At 38.2% G+C, this 14,883-nt stretch overlaps 1 protein-coding gene across 1 annotated transcript in view; it reads right to left on the bottom strand.

The window, feature by feature from the left end:
- LOC139733603 (H(+)/Cl(-) exchange transporter 7-like) overlaps window positions 1-14,883 on the bottom strand; it is a 44,652-nt gene that overhangs the window by 14,379 nt on the left and 15,390 nt on the right. Inside the window, exons 3-9 of the mRNA XM_071644417.1 lie at window positions 14,548-14,652; window positions 13,923-13,979; window positions 12,721-12,786; window positions 5,861-5,999; window positions 4,391-4,500; window positions 3,535-3,678; window positions 1,405-1,488 (exon numbers count right to left, since the gene is read on the bottom strand). Coding sequence (XP_071500518.1) covers window positions 1,405-1,488; window positions 3,535-3,678; window positions 4,391-4,500; window positions 5,861-5,999; window positions 12,721-12,786; window positions 13,923-13,979; window positions 14,548-14,652 — 705 coding nt within the window. The remainder of the gene's footprint in view (window positions 1-1,404; window positions 1,489-3,534; window positions 3,679-4,390; window positions 4,501-5,860; window positions 6,000-12,720; window positions 12,787-13,922; window positions 13,980-14,547; window positions 14,653-14,883) is intronic.

Raw genomic sequence — 14,883 nt, 5'->3', positions numbered from 1 at the left:
AGGCAGAAGAACAATTGCATAAGCATTATAGTTACATGGGGGGGGGGGGGGTGCTTTGTAAAAAGAGTGGCTGGTGCTTATGACTGCAAAGTTAAAGGGGAAGTTTCCAAAATATATTTCTGGATTGAATAAATGCAGTAATATTAGTCGAACACATTCATGAAGTTTGAGAAAATTCGGCAATCTGTTCAAAAGTAATGTATCTTTCAAGATTTGGTGTCCCTTATTGCTGGATGAAAAGACTGCATCTATAGTTTTCTGATATATTCAAGTTTCCTCAAACTGCACTGATGTGTTCTACTGATATGTTTGTGACCACCCAACTGAATACCCACGACAACAAAAATCGACAAAAGTGAATTGCCACTGTTGTACATATTTTAAAAGAATATGCTCTATTAAAGTCTTAACGTGAAATATTACTTGTTAAAATGCGACGATCTTGACCCACTCACGAAATAACTGGAATAAGTGAGAGTTATGAGAGGCGATTTAATAGAACAGGGAGAAAGGAGGATTCAAAGATTAGGTACTTTATTCTATTTTCCACTGAAAGCAGCATCTGCCGGATACAAATATGGTCCAGAAAAACTGCTGAATACCTTGATCTCTGTTTTGTTTTTAAGTTGCCAAATTGTGACAATAGGCAGAGAAAAAAATACTCTTCAAGAAAAGACAACCTTGAAACATTTGAGTTTGCCAACCCCAATGACATATTTTGGTCCATTACAGAGATTTCTAATCTGTGACTTTTTGTGGATTTTGAGCTGGGCGGTCACATTTGGGGAAACTTTCACTTTACATTGTTACAGTCTAGCCTCTAATATTTGCATTCATTTTCTCCACTTTTTTTCCTCCTCACACTACTTCGAACAAGTCATTGTATCACTATTAAGAGCTATAAGCCCCAGCAGAATTTGTGCCTTATATTCATGAAAGTTGGAAGCATATAAAGCTCTCCTCAATCTGTTACCTCTTATGTATGCATTACTGAACACAGTGACAGAGTGTAATAGATCAGTGAGAACTTGCATGTAATCAGACGTTGTATACATACAAGTTTGACCACACTCTAAACATGGACATTTTCGTGCTAGTATTTTTTCGTTGCTCAGCCTGGTGACATAGATCTTGCACGCTTCTAATTCAGTGGAATCAAAATATGAGAGATTAGTATTAAATATAACAAGCAAAAAAGATTTGAGGGCTTTTTAAACTTGGCTGCTGGTTTCAAGTTGTACAAAATTCCTGCATATTTCCACTTTGACATTCTAGGCTATTTCACAACAAACTACAAAAATATGAAACAAATGAAGAGGCATAATTTGAATCATCCATGTATTTGAAACTGAGATGATCCCAGCTGGCTGTGCTAATGGCTTTAAAGTGATATCTATAGCTTACCTTGAAATCCCTTTTGAAGGTCGTCGACCTCCCTTGTGACACTCCTGCAGCCACGACAGCACCAGCATGAATCATGGGACCTTCCTAAATGGTCATGTGACATAATAAAGCTTCAATTCAGTTTCAGTTTGATCATATTCCTGCATTTTTCCACAGAGATAATATATGAAAAATGACAACACGTGTATCTGACAACAACAAAATTGAAAAAAAAAAAGTATTGCCTGTACATTCACAGTACTATAATCACAACATTCTTTTATTACTAAAAGTATTTGGACGTAATACTATGAAATCAAAGAAGTGAACAATACACTTATTTTCAGGTACAGGGGGGGGGGGGGGGATGCAGGAGCCTGCCATTTTAAGCAAGTGCTTGATAGTGATAGCAGCCTCAATGAGAAAATATGAGAAACTAAGGTGTTCAAGAGCACAATATTACTGCATATTGACTGATATAAAAGATGAAGTACCCAATTTTCATGATTTTTTTTAAAGCTCTTCTACAGGTCATGGAATCTGCCTTTAATGCCCTTCTGATAACCTGGTGGATAATCTTGGGTAAAATAAGTATACATTTCAAACAACAATACCAACAACTCTCATTTTAAGTTAATGTTTTACAGAAGCGCACTTCACTGGTACGTCTACAGGTAACCCATGGTGAGTCTCTTTTGAAAAGGTACACAAACTGCTAGTTGTTGTTAGGTCAGAAAGGGCTTTGGTACGCTTTAAAGGTTGTCCACTGGCTATGAGACTTTGGTATGCTTAAAGATTGGTAGTGATTCACTTCTACAATGATGAAATATGAACAGAGTCTTGGCATACCATGAGGGTAGTCCACTAGCTGCAAGATTATTAACCTGTCGAGGACGAGTCCCGAGTATACTCGGGCAGGGGTCTATGGGAAATGTGTGTTGTAGCAAAACAGAGACTCCAACCCAAAACACCTTCTGATCTGGAGATTCTCCCGCCTGAAACCCATAGCAATCAGGAGACTCAAAGTTGATGTGTGCAAAGCGCCAAGTTCCTAGGGTTTTAGATGCTCTCTGGTGCTATCTAAGGCTTATTTTTTCAACATACGATAGAAATAAGTAAGAAATCCTTTCCAATCGGAGACAAAGAGCCAGGGCGGGAGAAATTAAATCTCAAGCGGGAGAACGGGAGATTTTGCAAAAATGGGTTTTCGGCGGGAGAGTTGGAGTCTCTGGCAAAATCAGTCCGTCCTCAACGGGTTAAAGACCTGGCAGCAAGGGGGACTCATGGATGGCTTGATTCATTGCACTGCCCACAGTAGTGGGTCACATTTAAAAAACCATGAATACAAATGTAGCACCGGTCTGCGAAAATGTGCTTCGAAGCATACTCTCATCAGTAACAGTCAACTCTAGTTGAGATTCTTCGCTATGGTGTGTACTTACATAGAGATCAGTGATAAAGCTGTACATAATGCACTATGGGCATTCTTGAATATACCCAAGCAGGGCTAGCCTTTCCACACCATGGTATACCCACACAACCGGGGCTTTAAAGTACACAGTTTTAGGCTACTGTATACACTATAATTTTCGCGTACATAAATTGTCGCGAATTGCCGCTGTCACACATTTTCGCGAGTGGTTAAATTCGCGATTGGGGGACCAGAGAAAATATGAAGTGGCAAAAAAAGTGTGAATTTTCAACTTACTAGCAAATAAGAATGATACTAGTTATACACTGCATGAAAAAAACTTACCAAACTCTGCGAACTAGTACCGCGTAAGTTAGAATTCAACATTTTTGAAGCGGTTAAGTCCATCGCACCAGATTTCTGACGAGTGGTCCCCTTGCGATAATGGATTGGCTCTCTACAGTATTCGTAAGTAGACGTGGACGTGCTATATGTACATAAACAAGCTTAGCCAGTATGGTCTGTTCGGTAAGCCGTGACATGGTATACTAGTACTGAAATGTTTGTATCATCAAGGCAAGGGATTCATTTTGGAAGGTTATATTTTCGCGTGTTAATATCTCCCGACTCGCGAAATTCGCGAAAATAAAACCCCCGCGAAATATATAGCGTATACAGTAACTCATGATCCTTTGTCGCGAGTATGAAACCTCTACTTCCTTATGACAAATAATACACACCTTTCCAACAGTGAGTCCTCCCGCCACAGCAAAGATCACGCCGATGACCTTGCACGCCAGCGTCTTGACCCGCACCACGTGCGGTATCTTGACCCCATTCAGGTAGCACTTGATTTGCGGTATACCGCTTCCCATGGCAACGGGCTGAAATGAGAGGCATGCAGCATCTAATGGCTGATCACATCTCCACAGTTGTAGCCTACTCTTACACCCCCTATCCCATTCTCCTCCAAATAAAACAAAACAAAATATGTCTTTTGAACTGGCCACCCTAAATTTCACTGCATATCTTACAAGTTGTAGACAGATTATAGGAAATGGTTTCATTCAATGTATCAGCACAAATCTGAAAAGATATTCACATAATTGTTCCATTTGAGAGAAGGCACCGACTTTAATCTTCTATGACACGTTACCAATTAAGAGAACCATTACAAATTCAGTGATGAAGAGGTTACTGTATTTGAAATTCTTCCATGGAAACAAATAAACATAAACGGACAAGAAAGAGCTGAAAAAAAAAAATCACATTTCACTCACATTAAAAAACACTAACAATGACAATTTAAAAGCATAACCAAACGGCACCAAATCACAGAGAAACAAAATCACACAGATGCTCTCACCAGATCTGAACATGCCAAGGAAGGCTGTAACTAATATGTCAGTGTTCTTTTTAGCTTGGTTTCACTCAATCATTTCTAAAAGTCAACTGAAACATGGAGTAGATTTTCACTTTAAAGTTGTGACCTTGAATGGCTCAAGAAATTAGCAGCATATACACTCATCACAGCTGTAAAACTACTCAAAAAACAAAAAACAAACAAACAAACCCAAAACAACATAGTGCTCTTACCTCTCCAACGGCTACTAGGAATGATGCGATGAAAACAAATCCAATGCCAATACCAAGCCATGCACCAAACGGCTTCATCATATAAGCATCTTCCATTCTACCACTGAATACTGATAGATCTTGCTAAGGAAAACTCTACAATGTAGATACCGAGAGCTAGAGAGAGTATAGTAAATCACATGGCACCACAGCTAGCTATTAAACTTTCCATACAGTTTTGCTATGAAGGGGGCTTATTGTCACTTTGAAAGACATGGTTCCATTCACATTTTACTTTATAGTAATACAAGACATCAGATGAAAATATTCACAAATATTTACAGGGCTGCAAACCTCAATATATTCATGCACAGTAAAGAAAATATTATAGACAAGACATTTTGTGTACATGTAAATAATGGGTAATTAATATAGAATAACTGTGCCATATACAATTAATTCACAATAAAATAGAAACATACTTTTCATTGAACAAAAGTGCACTTTCATACATTTGATGAAAAACACCCAAGCTAAATATTGGGAAAATCAGAAACAAAAACAAAAACAGAAGATGTACATCTATTGATCATTGTAAGAACAATTCTTATTTTTGGTTTTACAGATAATACTGGCTGGCCATGAGGATGATGAGGATGATCATCATCATCGTCATCATCATCATCATCATCATCATCATCCTCATCGTCATGATAATGACGATGAGGATGATGGTGATGATGATGAGGATGATGATGATGAATGCAATGATATCACTGCTATCGATTGTCAGGACATGATGAGAAATTTTAGCTGTCAGGGATCCTCCATTCAAATAAGGGAGAGTTGGAAGGTGTACAATTGTCATCTCTGAATGGAGAAAACGAGAAGTTGACGAATGAATGAAATCAACAGCAGCTGGGTGTGAGATTTTGTGGCACATCAGGGCTGCTCAACGGATTAAAGCAATAACGTGGGTGGAGGGAGTCAGAAGGGGTTCCCCCTTCCCACCGCAAGGAGCTTCAGCATTTATAAGTGTAAATCATGTAATCTACTGCACATTAAACAATACTTTGACATAATATTCTGATTAAAAAAAAGATTGTCCCGCAACATGACATTTTTTGGTAGTTGAAAATCTATATTTTGTTTTGTTTTGTTTTTTTGTTTTTCTAATCAAGAGAAAAAGTTTGTCTGGGATGTAAGCATGAGAGAGACCCCAAGGCATGAGTCCTATCCCTTGATGCGTAAGACTTGGTAGGTCTATCATTGTGATGCCTGCACTAAAAGTGGTAGTGATGACAGTGAAAGATGAAGATGATGGCCATGAACATGACAACAAATGATGGTGATGATATTACTTGTGACTACATGTACAATGGCAGTAGAAGCTTTAAAAAAAAAAACGAAGAGTAAAAGCTGGTGGATCAGGAATGTGAGCACCTCCCACCCCAAAACCCCAATTCCCTGATGGAACCACAAAGAGGATACACCCCTGGATGGTGGAATACTTCCATTTGGACAGCAACTTGATAGTGATGTCGATGAAGACAGCGATGAGGCCAGTGAGCATCCCAGTTAGCAGCATAACAAACCATCTCGAGAACTCCTTTTGGAGGACATACACACTCTGAAATATAAGAACAAGAAGACCAACATATGCAAATACTGTGAAACACATTTGCATCATGAAACTTTTGGGAAAGGGAGCCAACAGCCTTTTTTTTTCTTGGCATGAGACTTTTGCTAATTGCCACTGGCATTCAACATATCGTGCAAACAAAAATTTTTGTGTGCATCTTACTTTTGCAAATACAGTCAAACTCGTCTATAGCGGCCACCCAAGGGAAACAACAAAAGTGGCCGTTATAGACAGGTGGCCGTTATAGACAAGTTGGCGGCCATTTTGAATTTCATTACTTGCATTTTATGATAGCCGAAAATACCGCATGTTATTCTTTAAAAAAAAAAAATAACCAACATATAAGTTTGTATGTGCAGCAGCTCTGCTATTATGGGGATTTTCGTTGTACAATTCACTTCATCTTTTTTTCATTGCCTCCTCCTATTCTTTTGATGTTAAAAATAATATTTCGGGCCTGAGAAGTGCTCTGGTTCATCCCTACCAGTTTGCATGAACGGGGTTCACAAGAGCTGAGTTCGATGGAGGATTGAAAATGTGTAAAATTTACGTAAACTATAGAAACAATACCCAGACAAGTACCATGTTGTCCTTATTCAAAGGGATTTCAACACTAATTAGTTGGCATTTTGGTGAAATTCTAAGTTGTTATTAGGAGTTGTCTTTGCCTTTGTAGCACCTATTCAGGGCTGCATTACTGAAGCCTTGATCTAATCTAGTCAAGTTGGTGGTAAGACGGGTTTTCGTGGCAAAGAGCTGCATTAATTTTGTCAATCATGTCTGTGTGATTGTGACTGAGCTAGGACTCGGTAGAAATCACGCAATGAACGTAAAAGACATCGTACTCATTGCTCATTTAATGGATCAACTCAATTTTTGTGGCCGCTATACGCAGGTTGATATTCACCACGGGAGACAAAATGAGTGGCCGCTGGCCGCGTTAGGCAGGTGGCCGCTATATAAATATACCTTCTAGCAAATCACACATAGTCATAGTCAATTTATCATATCATTTGTCTTATGTTTTTGTTTTGTTTTGTTTTGTTATGTTTTGTTGTATTTGTTGGTTTTCTGTCCATGTCTACACTTTGACTTTGTACCTTAAAAATCAATTATTTTGTGCATAATCGTAAGGGAACTTACTTCACAAGGCCTTTTTGGCTTTTCTCAAGTTCTCTTTTTTCATTTTCACTGTTATATGTAAATGATTGATTATCCTTTTGGGCAATTCCACGGTTAGTAACGTTACATTTAAAGAAATTTAGATATTTATTTTTACTGCTAAATCACCATTTATTCATTTCAACTCAAAATCATGTTAAAACATGTTCATCCTCCCCAGGTCTATGATATAGAAAAGAATGAGTACAATTCAATAAATATCAGAATTGCTATGGCAACTAAAAGGGCTGGTTAGTAACGTTACGAAAAAAAGGACATGACAAAAAAGTCAATGTCTTGTAACAAAAAGTGTGCAAAATTTCAAGTTACTTCAAACAAAGTGTTGCATTAATTTCAATTATTGCATCATGACAAATGTTCACGCAAATATTTTTAGCAGTTCGACCGATAATTCATTAGCTAGACCCCCAAATGCATGGTTAGTAACGTTACGGTTAGTAACGTTACATTTGTCCGGAGTAATTCCGCAGGTCATTTCACCCTTCTGTAATTGACAAAATGTCACATGACTTCTGGAGTATTTAAATGTATTCATCTTTTACCTTTTCGCAAAAATTTGAGGAAAAAATTTCAAAGCAACCCACTGTAATTTGCATTTAAGTGAATTTCAGCATCCACAGTCCCACATGTACATTTTAAATGATGGTTTTAGATCTCGCAAAATCAATAAATACGAAAAATAAAATCTACTGAATTTGAAAGACCTTAGTGATTGGTGAACATCCATGGCATTAGTTGATACCTAAATTAAAGAGTAAGATAAAGAGGCACATTTCTTTTATCCATGTCATGTCCACCTAACTGCGGAATTGCCCTTTTGTGTATTGTAAAATCCAATACTGTTGTATTGTTTTATCCGAAAATGAGATGAATAAACGAATTGAATTGAATTGAATTGAATTGAATAAAGGGTCTGTATTACAGCAATTGCGTTCGGGGGATTTTTCAGTGGCCGTTATAAGCAGGTGGCTGCTATAGAGAGGTGGCCGCTAAGACAGGTTTGACTGTATTGGCTCCTTGCGAAACTTGCAAAAATTTCATGCACACACACAAATTCTGGTTTTACAGTATACATTGATCTCAATTAGATGCACCTATATTTGTTACATATAATCCCAAACTCCCTAAATCCTGGTTGCACAATCAATCCAAGTTTCAAGCACTGTAAAAGTGGAAATTTTCGCGGTGTTCAAATTTTCGCGCATTTCGCGCAACCAGAAACTAGCGCGAAAATAAAAGCACGCGAATATTTTTGTTTGCCATATGTGCCTGTGCGTGATGTCTTGATTCCGCGGAATTAAAAACACGCGAAACTCTTCCGACCCGGCCAAGCGCGAAAAATAAGTCACGCGAAAATATCCACTTTTACAGTAGATCAAATGCCAAGAGTATCTAACTGAACGATCCAACTGAAACATCCTGGTATGCTGTTGATTACCATGGTTGTGTTCTTCTGTTTAAACTATATTGAGATCACTTATCTTCTTTAATAGCAAACAGCCATCCCCAAGGCTGTCGGGTATACAAGCAAAGACATCAAAATTCACATTTTTGTGATTATGCAATGAAGGGTATACGACAGCCAGGGTAATTCCCCTAACCTCCTTTACAATACTAAGATAGAGACACCTTCTTATCATGATATGTAGCAAGTCTTTTCGTGCACAATGTGGTGCTAAGGTACAACATATATTGCAAGAAATCAATATTATAACCATTTATGCTTTGTATTGATAAAGTATGATTTTTGTTGTTCAACAATCAAGAACCCATTGTTCACTGCATCTTTAACCCGTTGAGGACGAGTCCCAAGTATACTCGGGCAGGTGTCTATGGGAATTGCGTGTTGTAGCAAAATCAAACCGTCCTCAACGGGTTAAGGTAATACAGTTTCCGTATGCCTGCAGAAAATGTTGATTTCTTGCTTTAAAATGGACACATATAAATAACAAATGTGACCGGCGACAACGGTTTCAGGCAAAAGTCGGGCATTTTGAAAATTCATTTTTTCACTGAATCACATTGCCCATTTCCTAAGCTTTGCATTGATATAAAACACTTGCATTCTTTGGCACCATAAGTGGGCATGGAAAGCGAAATAAAGTGCACTTTTTAAGTTGTTAGCCTGACAAAATTGCGAGAAAACGGGCTTTGAAGATTCACCTCTTTCTCAAAGACAATGTCCGAGCGGCAATGCGAGGTGAGAATCACCCATCCGTACGATGGTGCCAATCGTTGTTAAGCTCCGCCTCTAGCAACCACATCGCCTTCTGATTGGCTCACTGAGAGAGGCAAATTTCCCGGGCACCCTTCCTAGGAGCTCAGCGTATGGAGCCGAAAAACAATGCGGTTCGCTCAGGTTTGTTTTACCATTACGTCTTTCAAGATGGCGGATACGATAGTTGCACGTATGGTGTACATGTGTATGGGCGCACGCATTACGCAATGGCATCCACACGCCATGACCATGTGCATGTAACAGGAGCGGGTGGTGAATCCACACATTTACAAATCGCGTTTTCATTGTTGTTGATTTGACTTTATCATTGGCGACCCTTTTGTAGGCAGAAAAATGCCAGTGCTGGCAAAGGTCACGCTTCCTGTTTGTTTTGCTTTTACAAGCCGTGCATATGTTGCCTTGTTCGTTGGTGTTAATTATATTAAAACAAACAAACAAACACGACTCGTTAGTTTCGTGCGATCTTGATGTGTAGTATTTGAATATAACTGGTTTCATGTGACCTCTCCTTTCCTCTCATCTACCTTCCCTTGAGTCAGTCTGCTGTCATAATTTTTACTACATGTACAAGTAGACTATTGTTTTTTTCTTTTCACACGATTATGTCGTGCTAAATGATATTTGTTTCACTTCCGTTGTCGAACATTGCGGTAGAATAGTTTGGATAGAAAGCCAAACGAAGAGCACGCACTACAGCGTATAAACCACTGAAGCAAGAACAATGGAGCATGTAATCATGCATGCGTGGACAAAGCATTCCCCAAACGCTGCAACTGGTGTCTCCGAAAGCCGAATTATGTAAATGTGTGCGACGCACCAGCCAATCGCATGCGAGACCTTGCGCCGTAGCAACGCTGGGGATATTGGTGCGACGTTCGAAAGAAGCTCGCAACTGACAAGTGCAATCCAACATAGGGTGCTTAAAATTCCATTTTCGATAGGAAAAACGTAGTCTTATGCTATGAAATTTAGTGTAGATGTAGAAAACATATCAAAGATTTGATTTCTGCAAAAAACCCAAAATCGACAAAAATGATGGTAAAGATCTTTGTACCCCGCCTAGGAGGAAATTTGCTCTTGCGACTTTTGCCTGAAACCGTTGTCGCGGGTCACAAATGTGTGAAATAATGCGCTGTGATAACACAATTTCTCTAGGGCAATGCTGAAAATACAAAATATCAGCCAAAAAGATATGTACACATCAGCAGTACTGCAATCTGAGAATGCATCCGATCATGGTTGCAATTATAATATTTCATAGGCAATTGATTACAGACAATCGAGAAATCAGACCATAAAAGTACTAGTATCCATCAATCTTCCGCACAAGAGTGAGTCGCATGCAGCTTGTTAAGATACAAATTGCTAGGACATGATCAGTCATCACATAACATTCGACCTACCCACAACTGAGAGGTAAGGACTCTTCTGGAATAAAAGTTGAATGCATACAAAATGTATGATTGAAATGATTTTACTCTAACTTGTAATCTCAAAATACTCTATAACACGTCATTATCCTGGCAAACAACATCAGCCAGATAAGTTTCTTGGCACTCGCTCTACGCAAGTTTTGTTTGAACATAATTCCGTACACTTTTACGTCAGGCACGTAAAAATGCACTATTCACTTTTAAAACAAATGAAGTGCCTAACCAACAGAGAAAAAAGGAAAGTTCATTTTGTACAAATGTGCATGTGAGCTAATTGAAAACTGGCTTATTGCTTTGCATTGAATGTATTCACATTGAAAAGTCCCCACTGCCTTAATGTGACCTATTCCGCTTTTTTTTTTTCTGATTGTCTGTGAATTTAACTTTAGAATGTCATGTGTCAGGAAGTGGAAACATAAACTGAAATCAAACACCTTTGTGGTGATGTCGGTTGATATAGATATGGCATCAAGACATAAAGGGAAGTCTTAATCACTCATACACATTTCCATGTCTTCCCTTCATGAACAAAAGCAAGTTTTGTTCCATGAGTTGGTAATGGTATGCTGTTTAGATACCCCTGGCTTTTTCAAAATACAAACTTAAAATAACAAAAGGGGGGTGACAAACAGATGACATGTTAGCATTTAGTTGCTGGGTAACCAAAAGTGTCTTAGAGGTTAGTGTGTAGGATATGCCATATATTTTGTGAGTCTCATTTTTGTTGAATTGGGACTTCCTCTCAATTTCAAGAGGTTAAATTCACGATTGCTGAGTGCAGTAATGAATGGAGAAATGCACACGTGCGTGTCTTGTTCATGTTGGGATAAGATATAATATTTTTGCATGTTGCTTAATTTGAGAATAGCATCCAACTCACGATAATAAAAACCCTGCAAAATATATGGTGCATACAATACATTAGCTACCTTTGACAGACTTGCATGATAACAACCCCAGTATAACTCAAAGCATCAGTCCGATATGATGCTTAGGAAAAGACATTTCTCAATATATTCTGAAACTGTGAGTACACCTTGAACATGTGTGGGTAGAGTTCAGCTGCCCTCCAGTTCAGTTTTGCACTGTCTCGTGATTACCGAGGGTATGATTTAAAAATAAAAAGCAAAGACTTCCTCTTTCAAAGACTTCTGAGCTTTCACTTTCAGTTGTGCTGTCCAAATTCCAAATTCACTCTATTAATACAACTGCCTTGAAGGGATCGTATAGCTTTGGTTGAGATCTAATTTTAGGTTTCTAACACTTTTTGGTGAGATAATAAGAAACCTCTTATGAAATATGAAAGAGCATGTAATTCCATGAGGAATTCAATGTTTATTTGATGAAAATTGGTTTTGAAATAGCTGAGATATCCAAAACAGAGCGATTCTAATAAGTGTGGGACCCACACCTTATTACGATCGCTTTGTTTTACCTTGTTTTTGGATGTTTCGGTTATTCCAAACCCGATTTTCATCAAATAAACTTTGAATTCGTCTTAAAATAGTATGCTCTGTACTATTTCATAAGTGTTTTCTTGGTATCTCGCAAAAAGTTAAAAGCCCAATTCTCATCTCCACCAATACTGTACCATCCCTTTAATACTACTGCCTTGATATCTACATCTCACAATGAGCGTGGTTTGCCACAAACACATTACTCTAACATCCTTTCAAAAAACAGGATTTGCACGGACATAGTGAAACAGCTTTCAAGACTATAAATCCTGCCATTTACTTGAGTTTACTTTCACATGATTGCAGAATGATTAGCACATGATGTGTTGTATTTCATCACACATTTTCCTCACACTCAAACAAACAGTATTAATAGCAGAATTATCTGCACTTCATACCTTTGAGCTGATCTCCTTTTCTTCCTTCAGAAAAAGGAAATTTTCCACCTCATCATAGTCAAGACTCTGCATGAGTAAAAAAAAAATGCATACGAAATCAAACATTCACACATTGAGATGGTATAATAAGAGACTATAAAAGTACTTAGAGAGAGCAGACCTCCGCAAAGCAGCTTATTTCCACCCATGCATGCGTGCTGAAAGTTGCCCAATTTCCCATTTTCCCAATGATAAAGAAGCCTTGTGTTTAATTTGAATACCTCATCAGCTTCCTGCTGTGTGGCCACTCTGAAAGCAGAGCAAGCACTTTAGTGTGCATATATGCAAACTTCAAATACACGCAACTTGAACTCCCAAGTTTATTGACCCTACATTTTGCATTTGCCAAAAGATAGAAAATCCTTCAAAAATTCACAAAAATTTGTGGATCACTACCAAAGTTTAATGATCTGTTCCTTGTGTCAATATCAACTTTTCCTGTAAGTTTCATTCAAATCCGTTCACAACTTCTGGAGTTATTTTGCAAACAGGCAAACAAGCAGACAAACCAATGCCAATAAAAACTTAACTTCCTCTGTGGAGTAAATATGGTGATGAAAAAGACACACAATACAGGGCTACAAAGATTGACACAATAAGTTGAAGGGGGGGGGGTTAGAGCTAGAAGGGAGAAATTTCTATGTAACATTCAGCTCAGTAGGCAATGATGAATAATAATGATTATGATAATAATTCTATCAGGACATCATGCAATTATTACATTTTCAAGAAGGCCCTTGAAGAACCAATACTTCTCACACATAGCTAATGCAACTCCTACTGTAAGACACTATAGGTAAATGTACAGCTCATTCGACCGATAATCTTGAATGAAATACATGTAGACTGAATAGACAGACATAATTCAACCACATGGTGGGTAAGATGGGACAATACGTTAACACGTACAAATACACATTTGTAAGACTGAACTTGTGTGACATCAAATCCAGTCAATTATCCCCAGGGCCAACTTGAGACCTAATACTGTAGTTTGGACCATGCGGCAGGTGAAAACAGATATACAACAGCCAGGTAACTTTATGGAGCAGGAAAAACAAAAACAACACAAATTGCACAAAAATAAAAGCTAGGGAAAACACTACGGGGGGTTTTCACTGACAGAAGACCTTGAGAACAATTGTAATGCAAGAATTACTTACCTCGTATTTTGTTGATAAAACACTCATAGCCTTTACCTCCTCTCCCTGAGCTCCAACCTGCAACACATGGAAATTTACAAATGACATTCAATTGATGTTCATTTCAATAATTCCTACCATAAATTTTAATTTGTACATATCAATCAATTTTCCCATTTCGCAAGCCATGCACCATCAACTTCCATACTGCAAGAGGCAAATTTTCCCACTTCTGGGTCAACAACAGGGAGGTTACCCTGTACAGTAAAGGTATGTACGCCTCTACGACTGAAGATCTCTCACACAAGAAGTATCATAATGTTTCACTAGACTAATTTTTTTCTTTTTATTAATGCTCTATATTTCTACTGACATCTTTTTTTTTTCAAATTGATATTATTACCAGTATATTGTTTCAATGCCTCTAAATATAACAAGTACTATCAATACTTCAACCATACTATTTGAAATCATAAAGTCGTATAATCACTGTACAGAATGCACTTTAATACATTTTCCATTCATAAACTGAGCAAGTTTGGCAAGAGAACATAATATTCAAGAAGACAGACAGGGAGAAAAGTAAGAAAGAGCGAAAGAGGAAATAGGTTTGGAAGATACACTTGTAGGATGCTGAGAAATTCACCTTGCGTTTCCATGGCGCCCGCCTCCTGATTGTTGTCGCGAGTGGAGGATACATGGTGACATCTGGTTCCGACTCTGTCCGCTCTCTCTGAAGGGAGTGCTTGGTCTGGAGCATGTTTGGATTCGATGGAGAGACAAGTGTTAACACCACTCAGATGAGGCACACATCCATCAGAACGATATCTCCAACCAGCTTTTGCAGAAATGTTCTTAAAATCAAACAACTTGGGGATGAATCCAGTTCACAGTAATGTTAGACTTGCTTGATACCCCATTTCATAGCATGAATGGTTAAACTATCTGACAAAAAAATAATGGGGACAAGAGTGAAAAGTTT

This window comes from Diadema antillarum, unplaced genomic scaffold, assembly GCF_040938485.1.
Source record: "Diadema antillarum isolate AM-2024a unplaced genomic scaffold, OU_Dant_1.0 seq00000484_RagTag, whole genome shotgun sequence".
Classification (NCBI taxonomy): domain Eukaryota; kingdom Metazoa; phylum Echinodermata; class Echinoidea; order Diadematoida; family Diadematidae; genus Diadema; species Diadema antillarum.
Note: the sequence above shows the minus strand (reverse complement) of the source record. Positions and strands in the feature narration are given on the sequence as shown.